The sequence below is a fragment of the Engystomops pustulosus genome, chromosome 2 (genome assembly GCF_040894005.1).
Source record: "Engystomops pustulosus chromosome 2, aEngPut4.maternal, whole genome shotgun sequence".
In the NCBI taxonomy this organism is placed as follows: domain Eukaryota; kingdom Metazoa; phylum Chordata; class Amphibia; order Anura; family Leptodactylidae; genus Engystomops; species Engystomops pustulosus.
In genome coordinates, this window is record NC_092412.1 from 13,188,930 (window position 1) to 13,209,016 (window position 20,087).

At 45.3% G+C, this 20,087-nt stretch overlaps 3 protein-coding genes across 7 annotated transcripts in view; 1 reads left to right on the forward strand and 2 right to left on the reverse strand.

Moving 5' to 3' along the window:
• LOC140119790 (uncharacterized) overlaps positions 1-20,087 on the forward strand; it is an 822,703-nt gene that overhangs the window by 441,846 nt on the left and 360,770 nt on the right. The window lies entirely within an intron of this gene.
• Positions 8,890-12,001, reverse strand: LOC140119871 (uncharacterized). 2 transcript variants are annotated; one of them, XR_011853424.1, is made up of 6 exons: positions 11,788-12,001; positions 11,514-11,675; positions 11,306-11,429; positions 10,948-11,192; positions 9,975-10,319; positions 8,890-9,826 (listed from the first exon to the last, which is right to left on the reverse strand). XR_011853424.1 is itself a non-coding variant. In XM_072139300.1 (5 exons), exons 1-5 carry the CDS (start codon positions 11,896-11,898, stop codon positions 10,176-10,178), a joined length of 786 nt encoding a protein of 261 aa, XP_071995401.1. In that variant the 5' UTR covers positions 11,899-12,001; the 3' UTR covers positions 8,890-10,175. The 2 variants fall into 2 exon arrangements, 1 of the variants encoding a protein (XP_071995401.1); XM_072139300.1 differs by having other exon boundaries at positions 8,890-10,319.
• LOC140116961 (uncharacterized) overlaps positions 17,447-20,087 on the reverse strand; it is a 54,750-nt gene continuing 52,109 nt past the window's right edge. Inside the window, exons 4-5 of the mRNA XM_072133390.1 lie at positions 19,972-20,068; positions 17,447-19,890 (exon numbers count right to left, since the gene is read on the reverse strand). Of these exons, the coding sequence (XP_071989491.1) occupies positions 19,031-19,890; positions 19,972-20,068 (957 nt within the window). The 3' untranslated portion in view covers positions 17,447-19,030. The remainder of the gene's footprint in view (positions 19,891-19,971; positions 20,069-20,087) is intronic.

The window sequence follows — 20,087 nt, forward strand, 5'->3', positions numbered from 1 at the left end:
CCCCTGGTGCCTGACAGTTAGATCCGGCCACAGTTGGTGTCAGCTGTAGAAGAAATAATGCAGGTGGATAAAGCTCGTCTGACTACCCAACAGCGTTCTAGATGCAGACAGGGGAACCTCTGCCTCTATTGTGCCTGCGCAGAGCACTTTCTTGAGACCTGTACAGTCCATCCTCATCGTCAGGGAAATGCACGCACCTAGGGTTCTTGGGAGAACTATGTCTTTATCATGAGAATCTATTCCTCTCTTGATACATCCCATAATTTTATTTACTTTAGCAGCAGCCGCCTGGCTCTGGTCACTAAAATTAAGTTTACCATCCACCAATACTTCTTTTTCAGCTCCAGTTTTACCAAGTAATTCACTATTTAGGTGAGAGCAAAGGTTCTCTACGTTCGAATATTACCGTTCTGCTCAGCTCTGGGACTGGTAGCCAGTTCCAGATTTCTGCCTTCTTGGATTCCTGGAGTGCCAGTCTCACTGTATTCTGTGTCCAACTCGGTCTCTTCAGTGTCCACCAAGCCTCTGCTGGGTCTCCCAGCTTCATACCAAGATTTTGCGTAAGTCTTTTCTATAGACGTGTGAGTCTAACCTCTGTTGTGGGGAAAATATTTGAGTGGCTTGTGAAAGATGCTATCCTGGAGTATCTCACTGTACATAACCTTATAACCCAGCATCGGTCCTGTCAAACTAATCTGTATGGCTTCTATGAGGAAGTAAGCTCCAGACTGGATCTGGGGGACGCTGTGGATGTTGTATATCTGGACTTTTCAAAGGCATTTCACACAGTGCCACATTAAAAGTTGGTACATAAAATGAGACTGCTAAGACTAGGGGAAAATCTGTGTATTTGGGTAAGTAACTGGCTTAGTGATAGAAAACAGAGGGTTATCATTAATGGCACATTCTCATATTGGGTTAACGTTACCAGTGGAGGCCACAGGGGTCAGTGTTGAGGCCACTTAGTTTTAATATTTGTATTAATGACCTTGTAGTGGGTTTAAACAGTCAAGTTTCAATATTTGCAGATGATACTAAGCTGTGTAAAGTAATTAATACGGAGGTCGATAGTTTAGAATTACAGAGGGATTTGTGGAAGCTTGAGAAATGGTTTGATGAGGTTTAATGTAGATAAATGTAAAGTTATTTGCCATGAAAACAAAAAGCATAATTATGTTCTAAATTTCTAAATAGTGAATTACTTGGTAAAACTGGAGCTGAAAAAGAAGTATTGGTGGATGGTAAACTTAATTTTAGTGACCAGAGCCAGGCGGCTGCTGCTAAAGTAAATAAAATTATGGGATGTATCAAGAGAGGAATAGATTCTCATGATAAAGACATAGGGGCACATTTACTTACCCGGTCCAGTCACGATCCAGCGGCGGGTTCTCCGGCGCTGATTCGGGTTCTGCCGGGATTCACTAAGGTCCGTGCGCCGATATTCACCAGGTGTCGCTGCTGCGACGAGGTCCGCCGGAGTTCACCTGCTTTTTTCTGGTGTATGTGAGTGCTTGATCTTGCGACACAAATGGCTTTTTAAACTCCGCGGTTTTCCCGAATCCTTCGGGTTGACCGGTGACCACGCCCCCCGATTTCTGTCGCGTGAAAGTCGGCGCCAAAAATCGATCGCGTGCGCCACAATCCAGTGAACTAAAGCGCAAAGCAGAAATATTCGGGAAACACCCGACGGATTCGCGGCTGCGGACCCTTAGTAAATGTGCCCCATAGTTTTGCCCTTATACAAATTCCTGGTCAGACCACACATGGAATATTGTGTACAGTTTTGGGCACCAGTGTATAAAAAGGATATAGTAAAACTGTAATGGGTACAGAGGAGAGCAACCAGGATTATTAGGGGAAGGGGGGGACTAGAATACAATGACAGATTACAACATTTTGGATTATTCAGTTTAGAAAAAAGACCTCATTACAATGTAAAAATACCTTAAAGACAGTACAAGGATCTCTCCAAAGATCTTTTTATACCTAGGCCTGTGACCAGGACAAGGGGGCATCCTCTAAGCCTAGAGGAGAGGCGATTCTAACATCATCATAGACGGGGATTCTTTACTGTAAGAGCAGTGAGACTATGGAACTCTCTGCCGCAGGAGGTTGTTATGGCGGACTCTATGTACATGTTCAAGAGAGGCCTGGATGACTTTATGGAGAGAAAAAATATCACGGGTTATGGGGAAAAAACATTTATTTAATTCTTAAAGGTTGGATTTGATCGAATTGCATCTTTTGCCAGCCTTATATACTATTGACCTGCTGCCGGGCACATTTCCTCTACGAGGTAGGATGTAACCACTGTCGGTGCCTGAAACCTGCAGCAATGTCGGCCTACGTGAAAGAGAATCTGCAGAGGGGGTTCATACGCAACTCCCCTTCTCCTGCCGGTGCAGGGTTCTTTTTTGTGGCCAAAAGGATGGGTCACTTCGTCCATGCATAGACTATCACAGCCTTAACAAGATCTATGTTAAAAACTGCTATCCTTTGCCATTGATCATGGAACTTTTCAACCGCTTACATGGAGCCAAAGTCTTCCCCAAACTAGACCTACATGGGGCGTATAATCTCATCACAAAGGTGAAAAGTGGAAGACTGCCTTCAATACTCAAGTACCTGGTTATGCCATTTGTTAGCACAACAGCTGTTTTTCAGGAATTCGTCAACGACATCTTCAGAGACTTGCTGTATACCTCTGTCGTGGTCTATCTCGACGATATCCTGGTGTTCTCTACAGACCTTGAGTTTCAACCGCTCCCGTGTACAGCAAGACATTAAAGTGCCAATCGCCTTTACGCTAAACTCGAAAAGTGCCAGTTCCACCTGAAGAGTCTTCCCTTCCTGGGCTATATCATCTCTGACCGGGACCTCAAGATTGATCCTACTAAGCTGTCTGCGGTTCTCCAATGACCTCGCCCAGCGGAATTTCGTGCTATATAGAGATTCCTGGGTTTCACCAGTTACTACCAACAGTTTATTCCACATTTCTCTCTTGTGTCTCCCATTGTAGTGCTGACCAAGAAGAATGTCAATCCTAGACTGTGGCCCGCGGCGGCTGAAGAAGCCTTCTGTAAACTAAAGTCTGCCTTTGCCTTGGCCCCAGTTCTCACACGGCTTGATACGGAGTAGCCTTTCCAGCTGGAAGTTGACGCCTCCTCAGTAGGAGCTGGAGCAGTGCTCACCCAGAAAGGGCCCAAAGGCCAAACGCGCACTTGTGGGTTCTTCTCTAATACTTTCTCATCCACAGAGAGGAATTACTCCATACGGGACCAAGAGCTATTGGCTATAATACTTGCCTTAGAGGAGGTTCTTGTGATCTGTGTATATGCAGACTGAAAAATGAGCTCCCTCTAGAAGATAGCTCCACTCTTCTATCTCCAGACTAACCAGCGAGATTGTCACGGATTGAGCCGCTGAGCACTCTTCTTTTCCAGTTTTAATTTTCTTATCCACTTCCGTACAGCAGAAAAGAACATCAAGCCTGGTGCTTCAGATGTTATGGGGGAAGAAACGTCTCCTCGGCATGTCATTCTTCCTGAGCGACTGGTTGTGGCAGCTCCAGTGGACCTTCGGCAGCTACCTCCTGGCAAGACATAAATCCGACCTGCTCTTCGGAAGAGGATATTGACTTGGGGACATTGCTGACATATGGCTGGCTATCTTGGGGTGCAGCGCTCTGTCGCCCTCATTTCCCATTTCTATTGGTGGCCTGATCTGGTCAAGGATGTATGGGATTTTGTCGATTCCTGCGCTTCTTGTGCCTGAAATAAGCCATCTTGTCTCAAACCTGCTGGTCTTCTTTAGCCGTTGACGATACCCAGATGCCCGTGGACTCACAAGGCTATGGATTTTATCATGAACCTTCCACCTTCCTCTGGTAATACCATCATCTGGGTGGTAACTGATCGGTTTTCCAAAATGTCCCAGCTCCATGGGTTTCCCCAGCACATCATTTTTGACCACGGGATGCAGTTTGTTTCTAAATTCTGGCGATCTCTGTGTAGCCAGCTTTAAGTGAAATTGGACTATTTTTCTGCCTATCACTCTCAGTCTAATGGTCAAGTGGAAAGAGTTAAGGGCTGTTATCTCCGCCATTTTGTTTCTGCCCGTCAGGTTGACTGGTCCACTCCGTTGCCGTGTGCAGAGTTTTCTTATAACTCCCTGGACTCAGCATCTGCCGGCTCTGCTCCATTTTTCATAATTTATGGACTGCAGCCACACACTCCTCTTCCTCTACCTGTGTCCTCAGACGTTCCTGCCGTTGAAAAGTTGGTTCAGGATCTGAAGTCCATCTAGGAGCAGACTTGACTTTTCCTGCTACAGGCTTCTGCTCGAACCAAGGTCCAGGCCACCAAGAAAATCAGGCCTCCTCCTATCTTCTCTCCAGGTGACATAGTCTGGTTATCCTCTAGGTATGTCTGGCTGAAGATCCCTGGCTACACACTTGGTACACGTTTCCTGGGTCCTTTCTAGGTGTTGAGGCGCATCATTCCTGTGGCCTATAAGCTGTGCCTTCCTCCCACCATGTGCATCCAAAACTCCTTCCATGTATCTCTACTCAAGCCAGTCATCTTGAACCGCTTCTCCCAGCAAGTTTCTCCTCCTGCTGCTGAGGCTGACTCCACCGACATCTTTGAGGCCCTAGACATGAAGATGGTGAGAGGAAAGCGGTTCTTCTTGGTTGACTGGCAGGGGTTCGGGCCTGAGAAGAGATCTTGGGAGCCCCAGGACAATATCTTGGATCGTGGTCTCCTGCAGAGATTCCTCCAGACCAAAAAGAGGGACAGGCTGAAGGGGGTGGGAGGGACTGTCACTGTTGCTCCCGCGACCCATGCCTCTCCCTGCACACCCCGCCAGATCTTTGTGCCTTTGAGAAAGCTTTGTTCCTGATGCCCTGTGCTCGTGTTCTGAATTACCGTTGTGACCCCGGTTCCATTCCTGACTATGCTACTTTGCTGCCTGCCCTGACCTCCTGCATATCCCAAACTATGATTCTGCTCAACCTCTCTGTACCTCGCCTTGGCCGCCACCACAGACAAAGTCGCGGCCTGTGGAGCCACCTGGTGGTACCACACTGCAACAAGTCCAACCTGCTTTGCGGCGAGCTCTGTTGAAAAACGGGTACCATTTAGACTCCAGTCCCAGGTGTTGGCTTAAGTCATTGTCTGCTGTGGTCCACTTCCCCTGGTGCCTGACATGGAATAAACATCAGTGATGCTGCCAATACAGTGGACAATATGGATATCACAACTTGCCAAAAGTAATGTATCATCAGTCAGGTCATCATGACGTGCCAGAAATCAGAATATACAACATGCAACTGAAACAACCAGCAGTCTGCATTCTACCCATTATATGTGGCCAAAATGGAGTAAGGTAAAGCTGTTGAAGGGAAAAAAAATTATCTGAACGAGCTTATTATTGGCCAATGGGGATACAGATAGGGAGGACTATTAACCCCTTAAGGACCTGGCCCTTTTTTGTTTTTCCATTTTTCACTCCCCACCTTCAAAAATCTATAACTTTTTTTATTTTTACATGTAAAGAGCTGAGTGGGCTTGTTTTCCCGCGCAACAGATAGTTCATAGTGATAGTATTTAATATTCCATGCCGTGTACTGGGAAGCGGGGAAAAAAATTCCAAATGCAGTGAAAATTGTGAAAAAACACATTTGCGGCATTTTCTTGTGAGCTTGGATTTTATGGCTTTCACTGTGCGCCTCAAATGACAGGTCTGCTTTATTACTTGGGTCGGTACGATCACGGTGTTACACAAATTAAAACCTCCTGTACAAAAAATTGAGTGTGGTGGTGGTGGGGGGGATTTTGCCACATTCTGGCGCTAATAACTTTTTCATACTTCGGTGTACAGAGCCGTGGGTAGTGTCATTTTGTGCGTCTTTTGAGGTTTTCAATGGTACTATTTTTAGGATTGTACGACTTTTTGATCACTTTTTATTGATTTTGACGGACCGCGGTGCAGGACATCGGCAGCGCTGGATGAGGTAAGTACATGTTTATTATGTTTAACTAGCCCACCCCAGCCCGGCCCTCAGTATTTTTTAACACCCGGATAACCCATTAAGGACGCAGGGTTTTTCGGCTCATTTCTCGCTCTCCAACTTCAATAACTTTTTCATTTTTACGTGTACAGACCTGTGTGAGGGCTTATTTTGTGCGTAACAAATTTTACTTTCCCGTAATGTTATTTATTTTAACATGCCGTGTACTGCGAAGCTGAAAAAAAATTCCAAATGTGGAAAAATTGAAAAAAAAAACGTCACGTTCTTGTGGGCTCAGTTTTTACGACTTTCACTCTTCGCTCCAAATAACATGCCTACTTTATTCTTTGGTTCGGTGCGATCGCGGTGATACCAAATTTATACAGGTTTTATTGTGTTTTAATACATTTTCAAAAATGAAACGAATGTGTACAAAAAAGAAAAAAAATTTTTTGCCATCTTCTGACGCTAATAACTTTTTCATACTTTGGCGCACGGAGATGTGTGAGGGGTCATTTTTTGCGAAATGAGGCGACGTTTTCATTGCTACCATTTTGAGGTCTGTGCGACATTTTGATCATTTTTTATGTTATGTAAAAAGGTGTAAAAGTCGCAGAGGTCTGAATACATCTTCATGGTATGGTCTTCGTGGTATGGTGATGGAAGGGAGTCCAATTTTCAATAAGGCGCTCTTTTACTGTATAAAAATGTATGCATGCTAGGACGTCTCTTGGTATAGACTCATCCAGGTATCTATAATGAGTTCTTGCTGGTCAAGCGCTGGCAGTAACAATTTGAAGAGAGTTTGTAGGTATTTAGGGAGATCTGCGTTTGACGTATGTTCAGATATGTGTCTGAGTTTTAGGAGCTAGGCCTAATTCAGACAGCCCGAGATGCGGAACTGAAGAGGCAGATATACTCCACATGATGTGGGGATGTAGGGAACTGGAATCCTTCTGGAAATCTGTATTAGAACTGACGCGTAAAGTCTTCTCTGTAACAATTGAGGAAAGTCCCCTAGCATGTCTATTGGGAGTACTGAAGATAGACAACCTGACAGAACCTAACAACATTGCAATACAAAGATCCTTATATCAAGCTAGAAAAGTTATAGCTGCTCATTGGATTAGGCCTAGGCCACCGGACAAGAAAGAATGTCATGATCTGTCTTCTATGTCCGCCATTTTAGCTCTCAATTGTTGTACATTAAGATTCAAGCTCGTCGTGAGCGTCTATAAGATCATTATGTGAGGAAGCTACTTCACTCACTTTGTTTTCCACATGATCTTTTCTGTCTCCTAATGACTGTATTGTAGCTTGAACGGGAGACAGTATTGAGATACGTCATATTGGAATTATTTTCTCAATGCGTGGAGCATGTCTTTCATAGTAGCTTCTGTCATGGAATTATTAATGACGGGCAGCGATTCTATTTGGTCGTTATTTGGTGGAATAAATGGTGACCTTGAGGCAGGTAGGCCTGAATTAGAGCTTAAGACCTGGTTATTCTCGAGGCCTGGTTGCAGCCTGGGCCTTTACACTGAGGACAGGAGCCCCCTCAAACAAAGAGCTACAGACGCTGGCCCACCTCCTGCAGAGAACGCAGCTGGAGATCCGGGAACAGATGAGGGTCTCTCTTCTGAGGTATGTGCTGCCGTTGGTGTGAGTCTGATGCATAGCGTTCTCCTGTGTGAAGTGAGAGATGATACGGCAGTTTCCCTCTCAGGAATCGCGTTGCCATCTTTGATTGCGGAAGAGATAGATTCAAGATGAAGTCTTCCAGCTTCTGTGGCTTTATAATATTTCTCCTCCTTATGACTGCAGACTCTGAGGACTTTCTGAGTGGTATGTAGCTTTGGTGCTGTGAATAGTTGCTTGTTAGCATGGTTTATCAGTGGAGCTGACGGTTAGCAATCCACAACCCTGGGGACTGTTCTTAACATGGAGGGAGGACTGAACGGAGAGCCGGCAGCCCATAGAAGGAGGTGGAACATGTATAAACGCAGCTGGAGCACCGATTTCCTCACCACCGGCGGCAAATGAGAGATCCATGCAGGATTATAGTAGGCAGCAACGCAGCTCAGCTCACTAGCAGCATCATCATATAGGATAGTGCCATCCATTACAATTCCTTCTTAGTATAGTATACAAACTAACACTGCAATTAGATCTACAAGCTATGTTGGGGTCGATACTGACAGAAATAAAGATGCAGCCAACAGACACCCATCTGAATAGACAAAATTTTTTTTAATCAGATAATTTTTAAGGAAGACAGAATAACAGTGTTAGGGGATAATGTAGAACATTGGGGCAATGACACGTGGCTGAGACATGATGGAGAAGATAGAGAATAGCTACAATCCCAGGAAGCATCACCTGCAGGCTCTGGATGGAATAAGTAGAGATTTCTCCTGCATTTTCAGTTGGTTTTAGCGGAAACACATTTGAGGGGGTCATGTACAGGAATTGTCACTGATACTTCAATACATATGCATTGCAGCCCGTGCCCAAGATCTTTTACCACCCTAGAAGCACCCTAAGCACAAATATCACCTATCTTTCTGAGGTGGTGTTCAATTATTTTCTTTGGAAATAAACTATACTTCGCTCTCCAGTCATGTGCTGCGCATCACATATACAGTACAGACCAAAAGCTTATACACACACCTTCTCATTCAAAGAGTTTTATGCCTTTTCATGACTATAAAATTTGTAGATTAACACTGAAGCGTCAAAAAATTTGAATTAACACATTTTGGAATATAAACTTAACAACTGAAGTTTGAAACAACGGAAACAACTGAAAATATGTCTCATATTCTAGGGTTCTTTTGCTTTGATTACTACTTTCCACACTCTTGGGTTCTCTTGAAGAGATACAAGAGGTAGTCACCAGGAAAGGTTTTCCCATCACAGGTGTCCTGTCAGGTTCTTGCCTTATAAATGGGGTTGGGACCAACAGTTGTGTTGTGGAGAAGTAAGTAACACAGCAGATTGTCCGACTGAATAGACTGTTAGGATTTGTATTATGGCTAAAAAAAAATAGAAGCTAAGTGAAGGAAAAAAAGAGTGGCCAAAATTACTTTAAGAAATAAAAGTCAGTCTGAAAAATTGGGAAAACTCTGGAAGTGTCCACAAGTGCAGTTGCAAAAATCATCACGCGCTACAAAGAAACTGGCTCACCAGACCTGAACCCAATCAAGATGGTTTGGGGTGAGCTGGACTGCAGAGTGAAGGTAAAAGGGCCAACAAGTGCTAAGCATTTCTGGGAACTTCTTCAAGACAGCTGGAAGACCATTTCTGGTGACTACCTTTTGTATCTCATCAAGAAAATGCCAAGAGTGTGCAAAACAGTAATCACAGCAAAAGGACTTAGAATATTAAGACATATTTTTAGTTGTTTTACCATTCTTGGTAAGTATATAATTTCACTTGTGTTACTTCATAGTTTTGATGCCTTCAGTGTGAATCTACAATTTTTAAAGTCATGAAAATACGGAACACTCTTTTAAGGTGAGTCCAAACTTTTGGTCTGTACTGTACATTCAGAGGCTCTGCAGTGACGTCACAACCACAGTCCCCACTACAGCCCCTTTGTGCGAACTATGTAAGCCTTCAGGTTCTGCCTTTTTAAAAATATATCTCGTGCCTCTCTATAGCTGTCCGAGTCGCGATCCGCGAGGTGCGTTCCCCGATGATCCTGCACTGTGCCGTGATCCACGTAGATCCTGCGCCCGATATCCTGCATGTGTCGCTCCCCACTCAGGTCCGCCGGAGTTCACCTTCTTCTTCCCGATTCATGTAAGTGCTTGGCTTGCGACACAAATTTGAATGTAAAATCCTGCGCTTAGTCCGAATCCGTTGGCTCATCCAACAGCCCGCCCCCCTATTTGTGTCGCGTGTAAGCTGGCACGATTGTGACACAATCTGATCGCGTGCGCCAAAACCCCCTTTTAAATACCTGTCAAGGCGGTGCTAAACAGAAATCGTCGGGATGTCCGACAACAGTGCGGTCCGCGGGGCCCTTAGTAAATGAGCCTGAAATGTCTGAGAATAGAAAATATCTGAAACTATAAGGCTCAGAGTAATAATAACACAACATGTGGGTACAGACGGATGTGACTGGAGGAGGAGACCAGAGACACATGAGCCGGTGTCTATGTCATCTCCATCTCCTCCCCTGGATGTGACCTCTCTCTGCAATGTATAAGGGAAGAATAACCCACAAGATACATGAAAGGCTCTTACCCTCCTCTGTCACTGATGAGGGGATTTCCTCTCCGCTCCTCCTTCCACCACAACTTTCCTGGAAAGATCCAACATGAGGGACATGAGAAAACAAGGAGAGGTGTCCAGAGATTATCTTATATCCAAGTGATGGACAGAAACCTCCAGAACCAGGAACTAAGGGGAATAATCTCCTGCAGGAGGAGACGGGATCCACATTTATCCAAATATTTTACTCATCAACATCAATGTTCCGGTTATATTACTGCATAACCCGATGTGACCCGATCCTGAGGTGGAGACTCATGGACACCAGGACCAGGATTATTCACTACTCCTGTTCTGGACTGTAAGTTCAAGGTCACAGACTCTCTTCATTACAAACTAAAATATGAAGCTGAGTGTATGTGTGTCCATCCACTAAAGAAATCTGCACCATCACATTTACAATCACCAAATCTTACATCTCAGATAACTGCAGTTGTGGCTGTGACTGGAGTATCAATCTGCCGTTATCATTCTTCGTATACTACCCTGGGCAACGCCAAGGGATACAGCTAGTCTCTTATAATACTAAAAACCATTTGTAGTTATAAACTACCACATGCAACATCATCCCATAAACCCTCCACCAACCCACTGCTGCTGGCGAAGGTAAGTAGAAGATTCATTACATCAATCTATACATCAATCTCAGCTCCATCTACCTGATGATCCAGGGGGACGTTATCCTCCGGTTCCTCTCGACAGTCCTGGGAATCTCCAGGACTGGGACCTCTCTCTGGTTCCTTTTTGATTTCTCGGGAATCTCCAGGACTGGGACATCTCTCTGGTTCCTGTGTAATATCTCGGGAATCTTCAGGACTGGGACATCTCTCTGGTTCCGCTTTGATATCTCGGGAATCTTCAGGACTGGGACATCTCTCTGGTGGATTTCTCTGACTGGATCCATCTATAGGAAATATACACAGTGACTGATACATTGTCTATATGTGATGATGAGATGATGGAGGAGGTGACCTCACACCTGCTCTGTCCTCTATAATCAGGAAGGTCTCCTCTTACCTGGTGATGTGAGGGGCTGGTGGTCCTCCATCATGATGTCCTTGTACTGGTCCTTGTGTCCTTCTATATACTCCCACTCCTCCATGGAGAAATAGACAGTGACGTCCTGACACCTTATAGGAACCTGACACCCACAATGGCACAGTCATCACCCAGACCCCTCCCTTGTGTTATTGTACAATGTCCCAGCATTCCCGGCAGCGCTCACCTCTCCGCTCAGCAGCTCAGTGATCCTGGAGGTAAGTTCTAGGATCTTCTGCTCATGTATCAGTGAATGAGGTGGAGGCTCGGTGATGGGGCTCTGGGTCCATCCTCCTGACACACGGGGGGTCACACACTCACCAGACGACTTCTTCACTACTGTGTAATCCTGTGTATGGGGAGACACTGATCACTACATAGATCCTAAGAATCCTTCACCTCTCCAGTCATTTCCCGCTGTTATTCCTAGAGATAAGAGCCGTGTCCTGGGAGACTCTCACCTCTCCGGTTATCAAGGAGATCATCTCCAGGGTGAGCTCCAGGATCCTGGCCGCCATCTGCTCTCTGTCCTTCTCCCGGATCCCTGGTGGATCATTGATGGAAAGGATCATCTTTAGGAGAAACCTCTGGGAGTCCTGGATCTATAGAACCTGAGGAAACATGAGAAGAACTAAGAGCAAACTCTATATGAAGCAATTGTGTCCATGACATGTGTGATGTGACGGATGGGGATTCTCCAGACACTGGAGGGGAGGTCACTGGACTGAGGGAGGAGTGATGGCGCTGGACTGTGTGACTTCTCACTAATAGCAGATATTGCTCCATGTGTACAATGTGTGAGCTCCTGGAGCATGCTGGGAGTTGTAGTTCCTCCATATAGTGGGTGCGCTCCTGGAGCACGCTGGGAGTTGTAGTCCCTCCATATAGTGTGTGTTCTCCTGGAGCATGCTGGGAGTTGTAGTCCCTCCATATAGTGTGTGTGCTCCTGGAGCATGCTGGGAGTTGTAGTCCCTCCATTTTGTGTGTGCGCTCCTGGAGCATGCTGGGAGTTGTAATCCCTCCATATAGTGTGTGTGCTCCTGGAGCATGCTGGGAGTTGTAGACCCTCCATATAGTGTGTGTGCTCCAGGAGCATGCTGGGAGTTGTAGTCCATCCATATAGTGTGTGCTCCTGAAGCGTGCTGGGAGTTGTAGTCCCTCCATATAGTGTGTGAGCTCCTGGAGCATGCTGGGAGTTGTAGTCCCTCCATATAGCGTGTGAGCTCCTGGAGCATGCTGGGAGTTGTAGTCCCTCCATATAATGTGTTTGCTCTGGAGCATGCTGGGAGTTGTAGTTCCTCCTCTGATCACTTACCTCTTCTCTCCTCAGTACTGGACACTGACCCTGGGAGTGTGATGTCACAGAATAGGCGGGGCCTCTCGGGAGGATAGGAAGCAGTGGTTGGGTGTACATGTTATAGAGGAGAAGTGGTGGGTGAAGGACCTGTGATGATGTCAGAGATCATGTGATCTGTGTAGGCGGGGCACTGGTTAGGGGGAAGAATCTGTAGGACCAGTGTCCACACGTTCAGTTTTTTAGATGCAGTTTTCAAAGCTAAAAGCCGGTGCGGGTGATAATGGGTAAAATAAATAATTTAAAGGCGCTGCTCCTCCTCCTACTTTTACTCCATTCCTGGTTTAGGCATCAAAATCTGCATCTAAAAAACTGAACATGTGGGACGCATTCACACAATACGTTTACGACACCCCTGCCAATACATGGGTAGAGGGGCTTATTGTAAACTGGAGTGTGATTGGAGAAGTGCTACCACCTGACCTGGGGGAGTATAAAACCCCTGTGTAGTGGGAGCACAGGCCTCAGACCTCATGCTCCTTCTCAGGACTCTTACCACCAGGTCTTAGGCCCTAGGTCTTTCCACAGAGCAGAGAGTCCGTCTTTGCCTGTCAGCAGTCCAGACCACATGGAAGTGAAGAGAGAGAAACCAATACCAGGAAACAGGTCAGGAGACTCTAATCCAGAGCTGCAGCTTCCACAGTTTGGACACAGCTCCATCTCCATTATCCCAGCATCTACTACCAGGCTGGTGCATTATCCACGACCATTCCAGTAAACCGAATCTGCTGTTGGATCGTTTAGCACCGTTCACTGCCACCAGTTGTTCAATAAAGGACCATGAGTTATTTTGCACAACATTTCCACAGTCTGATCCCTGGATACGGCTGTACCCCATACATTACCCAGGGACATATCTTACAGACACTCAGGGGTTGCCCCAGGGAGAACCAGTACATCAACCTCTCCCTCCATATTTCTTGCACACACCACCTGCTGGAGGCCTGCCAGGCTGTAGGACAGCCCTCTTGTCCCCATACCAAGCACCGTGACCACAGCGTGCGTAGGCCACAATTGCCAGCCACTCCAGTATTCTTTGCCCGAGCTGCCTTCAGGCCACAAGAAAAGGCTAGGCCAGTGATGGCCAACCTATGACACGCGTGTCAGCACTGACACACGTAGCCATTTTCAGTGACACACGGCCGCTGTAGAAAAATTGCTTTAGTGCAGTTGTCTGTTGTCTGGGGCCGGGCGGGCGGGCGGTTGGCGATGTGGTCTGCAGCGAGCGGCTGCATCTCAGTCAGAGAGATCGCAGCTGCTGCTCCTGTCCTCCTGTCCTGCTCTGCAGAGGCCGCCCAATGACGCCAGAGTGGAGCGTGGAGACAGAGCAGCCCCAGCTCGCAAAGACGCAACCTATGCTGTGCCTGCGCGGGAACATCTACACAGGAGCTGAAGCGGCCTGAAGAGGAGTAACGGAGGCTCGTGGTGTCGTTGGAGCCTGTGCCAGTTAGGCAAGTTAATTTATTGAGTTGAGCTCTGCCGGGCTGGGCTGTGATGTGCACTCTTTGTGGGGCACTTCTCAGGACACAAATGTCCTTAAAACTAGCTGTTGCTGGACTGCCACAGGTTCGCCATCACTGGAAGAATTCCCCCTCACCCTCACTTATCTTAGTTCATGGCACCCCACACAAGTTAAATAACAGCAAGACCAACAAAAGAAACCAACTGACAGATTAACAAAGAAGTCACTAAGCAGGTAAGTTTAATAACTATACATATTTGTTATTTAAACTCTAAATATCACAAAATTAGGTTTTTTTTCTCAAGGTGACACACCACCCGAGTTATGCTCGGTTTTTTGACAAATTTTGACACACCAAGCTCAAAAGGTTGCCCATCACTGGGCTAGGCCCTGGTGGGGGATGTTGCAAGTGGCGTCACGAACAGGATATCTACGTCTGTGCCTTATACTGTCACTATAGACTGTCCTGTTACTAAAAGACTGTGTTGCCTAACCCTGCTGCCATCCGGGTTAAGGCCCAAGTGATTGTGTTCTACAACATAAACTGTGTTATTTCAATGCCACGTGCTGTCAAGCGCTGTTCTAGCACCCAAGAGGTTAGTCCCTGCAAAAGAACTGTGTCAGCTCTGCAGCACCTAAAGTGTTAACCTCTGGTAGTCTGTGTGGCACAGCAAGGAGCTCCAGCCACCAAAGGGTTAATCGGTCATCTTGGATTTCGGCGTAGGCCGCTACCGAGACTGCCAACCGAGTACGCACCAGCAGGAGTGCAGACACAAGTGTCCTGCATCCAGAAAGGAGTACTGCTTACCTCCAGTCAGTATTGGAGCGTGGCTCTCCACCTGCACTGTATTCCTCCGCTGCCAACCTTCTCTGCATTAGGTCCAAAATGGCAGACCATCCCTGGCAGCCATCCTCTCTGGCTGGGACTCCAGGTCCACTCCTACAGAGGACCCTTTCCGTTATCGGTGCTCCAATTTTAGACCTCCAGAGGACCACCTCTGATGTGAGGACCAGGGCTCATATCAGAGTGACTGTTACCGTATCTCCCTTAGCCCCAGCTAGGGTTACAGTCCGGCCTCCCTGAAGAGGCCCGCCATTGTCCCTTAGGAGGCCCAGTTACAAAAGAGACTCTCTTAAAGGGGCCAGACCCCTTCTCTAAAGATGCTGACCAGCCTGCTGAGTACCCAGGACCACCTGCCAATAGGCCCATGCTGACCAGTGAGAACGCCCTGCCAGCTACAGAGGTTTCCATCGCCAGCTCAGCAGCACCCCCAACATCTGCAGGTCAGTCCGGGAATTACTCTCTTCCAACTGTCAGCCATGGAGAAAAATCTAAACCACCTGCAGTCATCATAATGCGCTCTACAGTGCCCCCAGCTACTGAAGGTTGTTCAGAGAAGACCCTACCTCCCTACGTCGCTGAAATGCCTAAGGCTGCAGATGACCTTTCCGCTGTTCCAGCTTCTGGGTGTCCCATGTCAGCAGTTCCAGAGCCCACCAGTGTTCCTGAGGTTCCTGCTAAGTCAATCCTGCTATTGGACGATCTCCAGTTGGTGAGAGTTTGTTTCACAGGTTGATCCTGCTGCATCGGAACGTGTTCCAGCATCATCTATTCCAGCTATAGCACCTGTTCCCACGACCTGCAGCCCTGCTACAAATACCGCTGCGCCAGATAACATCCCTGCTGCTTCTTCACCTATCTCTGAAGTTCCAGTTTCCACCACCAGAGGTGTCCAGGAAACAGATCCCAACACTGCTGCCTCCACTCAGGCTGATGCTGTTCATGCTGCAGTTCCTGCTCCCATGCCTGCAGCTATATGTCATCTGTAAAAACAGGGTTTCAGAGGTAATCTACCGCTGACAAGCCTGTTTCACACCCGTGGGTGTTAAGCCTTTAAATCAAGTCCCTGCTCGATTGGCATCCTGTAGCGTTTTTGGGGGGGCTTTGATCAGCGCTATGGCATCCCTAAAGTCTGAGCTAAAAGCCCAGTGCTGTCCACAGCAAATGCCTGTAAGGTCCTGACTATGACAAGACCTTACAGGCATTGAGTTTTAATGAACAAGCAATCAAACAATTAATCGCTTGTTATTGTCTCATAGAGGGACAAGTAAAAAAAATGGTTTTAAATAAAAATAAACTAATACCGTATATAATCAAGTATAAGCCGACCCGAGTATAAGCAGAGACCCCTAATTTTGACACAAAAAAAATGGAAAAATCTATTGACTCGAGTATATGCCGAGGATGGGAAATGCATTGGTCAATGCCCCCCAGTATATAGCCAGCCAGCCCCTGTAGTATATAACCTGCCAGCCCCCTGGAGTATACAGCCTGCCAGCCTCCTGGAGTATATAGCCAGCCAGCCCCTTGTAGTATATAGCCTGCCAGCCCCCTGGAGTATATAGCCAGCCAGCCCCCTGGAGTATATAGCCTGCCAGCCCCCTGGAGTATATAGCCTGCCAGCCCCCTGGAGTATATAGCCAGCCAGCCCCCTGTAGTATATTGCCTGCCAACCCCCCCCCCTCCAAGTCCCCTTGAGTATATAGCCTTCCTGTCCCCTCACGTATATGGCCTGCCTGCCCCCTCAAGTATACAGCCTGCCAGCCCCTGCTTTAAGAAAAAAACAAAGTTAACTCACCTTCTTACGCTCCCCGGCATCCATGCCGGCACACACATTAGAGCGTCAGCGTGTGGCTGATATCACAAAGACTGCGTCCTACCAGGACCCGATGTCGGAGCCGTGATGGATGCCAGGGAGCGTAGGAAGGTGAGTTAACTTTTTGATTTTTTTTTCTTGACTTGAAGTTGTAACTATAAGCCATGTTAGGGTTTTTTCGGCACATTTTTTGTGTTGAAAAACTTGGCTTATACTCGAGTATATACGGTAAATTAATTTTTAAAAGCCCCCACATATACTTACATACAAAACAAAGTGAAAATTACCATACAAACCTGACACATTAGGTATTGCGGTGTCCATAATGACCTGTACGATAAAACCAAATCATTATTAAACCTGCCTGATGAACAGTGTAAAATATTTTTCTACAAACACACTGAAAATTATAATTTTTACCTATCTTTTCGAACATAAAATGTAATAAATAGTGATTTTTAAAAAAAGTATCTAAACGAAAATGGTACAGTTGTAAAGTAACACATGTCCTGCAATAAAAACAAGCTCTCAACCAGCTCTATATATCAAAAATTAAGAGTTATGCCATAAAATTAGATTTTTTTCCCAACATTCACTTTTATTCTACAAAATTAGTAAAACGCAGGCAAAAATATAGAAATTCGGCATCTCGGCAATCATTATTTTTATTCAGTACATGTTACTTAACGCAAACGGTGAACACCAAAAAAAAAAGTCAAAAATCAATGACAGTTATCTCCCAGTACTCTGGAGAAATTGCATAGCACATTTTAAGATGGGTTTTCTGCTTTTATCTGTAGTGGATGTGCACATTTTCGGGCTAAATTAACGTATTACTGACAAAATCGGAACATTATAAATTTCATCTCCATTTTGTTTTAATTACTATGAAGATCTTAAAGGGTTAACAAACTTACTAAAAACCCTTTCTGATGGAATGATATTTCTAATATTTTTCTAATATTTTCTAATATTATATATTTCAAATCTCATTACAAACAATAATAATCCCCCCCAAAAAAGGCAATTCTGAAATCTCCTTGAAAATACAGAAAACCGATGGTCGATTAGTAAGCCGCGTCCATAAAGCAGACATATGAAAAATGTTATTTAGGTGGTAAATCTGTCTGCCTGAAAGCAAGATAATTTAGAATTTTGAAAATCACAAATTTTTCAAAAAATTCACTATTTTTTAAAGTTTTTGAAATAAAAACTTATCAGCCACAATTTACCACTGAAATAAAGTGCAACATGTGACGAAAAAAAAAATAAAAATCTCATAATCGCTTTGATAAGTAATTGTGTTCAAAACCTGAGTGAAGTCCCCCCCCTCACCTTGTTCAAATCTAACAAAATTGGTGTTAAACGTTTATGCTGTTTTTTTTGCTACTTTTGTTTTTGAAGATATTAACTAAATTGTAAAGTTCAAAAGTTCAGCCAGCAAACCCCCCCCCCCCAAACATTTACCGAATCAAACAAAAGTGGTGTCAAACGCTTGTGCTATATTTGCGCAGCAAACATTTTCGTTTGTGCCGCTATCATTTTTAGTTGATTTTATGTTTAGCTGTTTACATAAGTTGAGGTGTTTAGGTGAAATGCTAAAAATAAAAAAACCTAGTGACACTGCTCTGGTTTGATCAACTGAGGGAGCTAGTAAACATATTGGGGGTCATTTACTAAGGGCCCGATTCGCGTTTTCCCGACGTGTTACCCGAATATTTCCGATTTGCGCCGCTTGTACATGAATTGCCCCGGGTTTTTGGCGCACGCGATCGGATTGTGGCGCATCGGGGCCGGCATGCGCGCGACAGAAATCGGGGGGGGGGCGTGGCCGAACGAAAACCCGACGTATTCGGAAAAACCGCCGCATTTAAAAACCGAAAATGTGTCGCTTGGGGAGCGCTCACCTTCACCTTCTATGGGATGGTGCATTCCGGGGCGTTAAGATTATTTTCGGCGCTGCAGCGCCACCTGGTGGACGGCGGAGGAACTACCATCTTAAATCCCAGCCGGACCCGAATCCTGTGCAGAGAACGCGCCGCTGGATCGCGAATGGGCCGGGTAAGTAAATGTGCCCCATTGTACTTTGGAATGGATGAACTCTGATGACCTCTGGAAAAAATGATCAATACATAAAAAACGATAGCGATATTTATAACATGTAAGAGGGTCAGTAAGTCAAACTAATTAAGGAAGTCCAACAGCGCTAGAACCTGGCAATACGTCTTATACTATTCACTTGGTTTCGCTTCTGTATGAATTCTCTGATGTTTAACCAAATATGATTTGTTACTAAAACATTTTCCACATTCATTACATGAAAATGGCTTCTCCCCTGTGTGAATTCTCTGATGGTCAAAAAGAATTGATTTCTGAGCAAAACATTTTCCACATTCATTACATGAAAATGGTTTCTCTCCTGTGTGAGTTCTCTGATGGATAACAAGATTTGATTTCTGAGTAAAACATTTCCCACATTCAGTACATAAAAACGGCTTCACCCCTGTGTGAGTTCTCTGATGTATCAAAAGAATTGATTTGTCAAAAAAATGTTTACCACATTCAGAACATGAAAATTTCTTCTCCCCTGTGTGAATTCTCTGGTGCTGAACAAGACGTGATTTGTGGGTAAAGCATTTTCCACATTTTAAACATGAAAATGGCTTCTCCCCTGTGTGAGATCCCTGATGTTTAACAAGACTTGATTTCTGAGTAAAACATTTCCCACATTCAGCACATGCAAATGGCTTTTCCCCTGTGTGAGTTCTCCGATGTTGAACAAGACTTGATTTCTGGGTAAAGGATTTTCCACATTTTAAACATAAAAAGGATTTTTCCTTGTGAGTTCTCTGATGTCTACAAAGCTGTCCTTTCATGGCAAAAGGTTTTCCACATTCATTACACAAAAATGGCTTCTTCACTGTGTGAGTTCCCTCCTGATGTCTAACAAGATTCGTTTTCTGGGAAAAACATTTTCCACATTCTGAACAAGAAAATGGCTTCTCCCCTGTGTGAGTTCTCTGATGTTGAACAAGATGTGATTTCTGGGTAAAGCATTTTCCACATTTTAAACATGAAAAGGATTTTTCCCTGTGAGTTATCTGATGTCTTAAAAGCTGTCCTTTCTTACCAAAAGGTTTTCCACATTCATTACACGAAAATGGCTTTTCTACTGTGTGAGTTTCCTGATGTCTATCAAGATTCGATTTCTGACTAAAACATTTTCCACATTCTGGACAAGAAAATGGCTTCTCCTCTGTGTGAGTTCTCTGATGTTGAACAAGATGC

Coding starts and splice junctions, on each gene's coding strand:
- LOC140119871 (XM_072139300.1), bottom strand. CDS start 11,898: ATGATCCTTTCCATCAATGATCCACCAGGGATCCGGGAGAAGGACAGA. Junction 11,676..11,787: donor TCTCCTTGATAACCGGAGAG/GTGAGAGTCTCC, acceptor CCCCATACACAG/GATTACACAGTAGTGAAGAA. Junction 11,430..11,513: donor CTGAGCTGCTGAGCGGAGAG/GTGAGCGCTGCC, acceptor TGTGGGTGTCAG/GTTCCTATAAGGTGTCAGGA.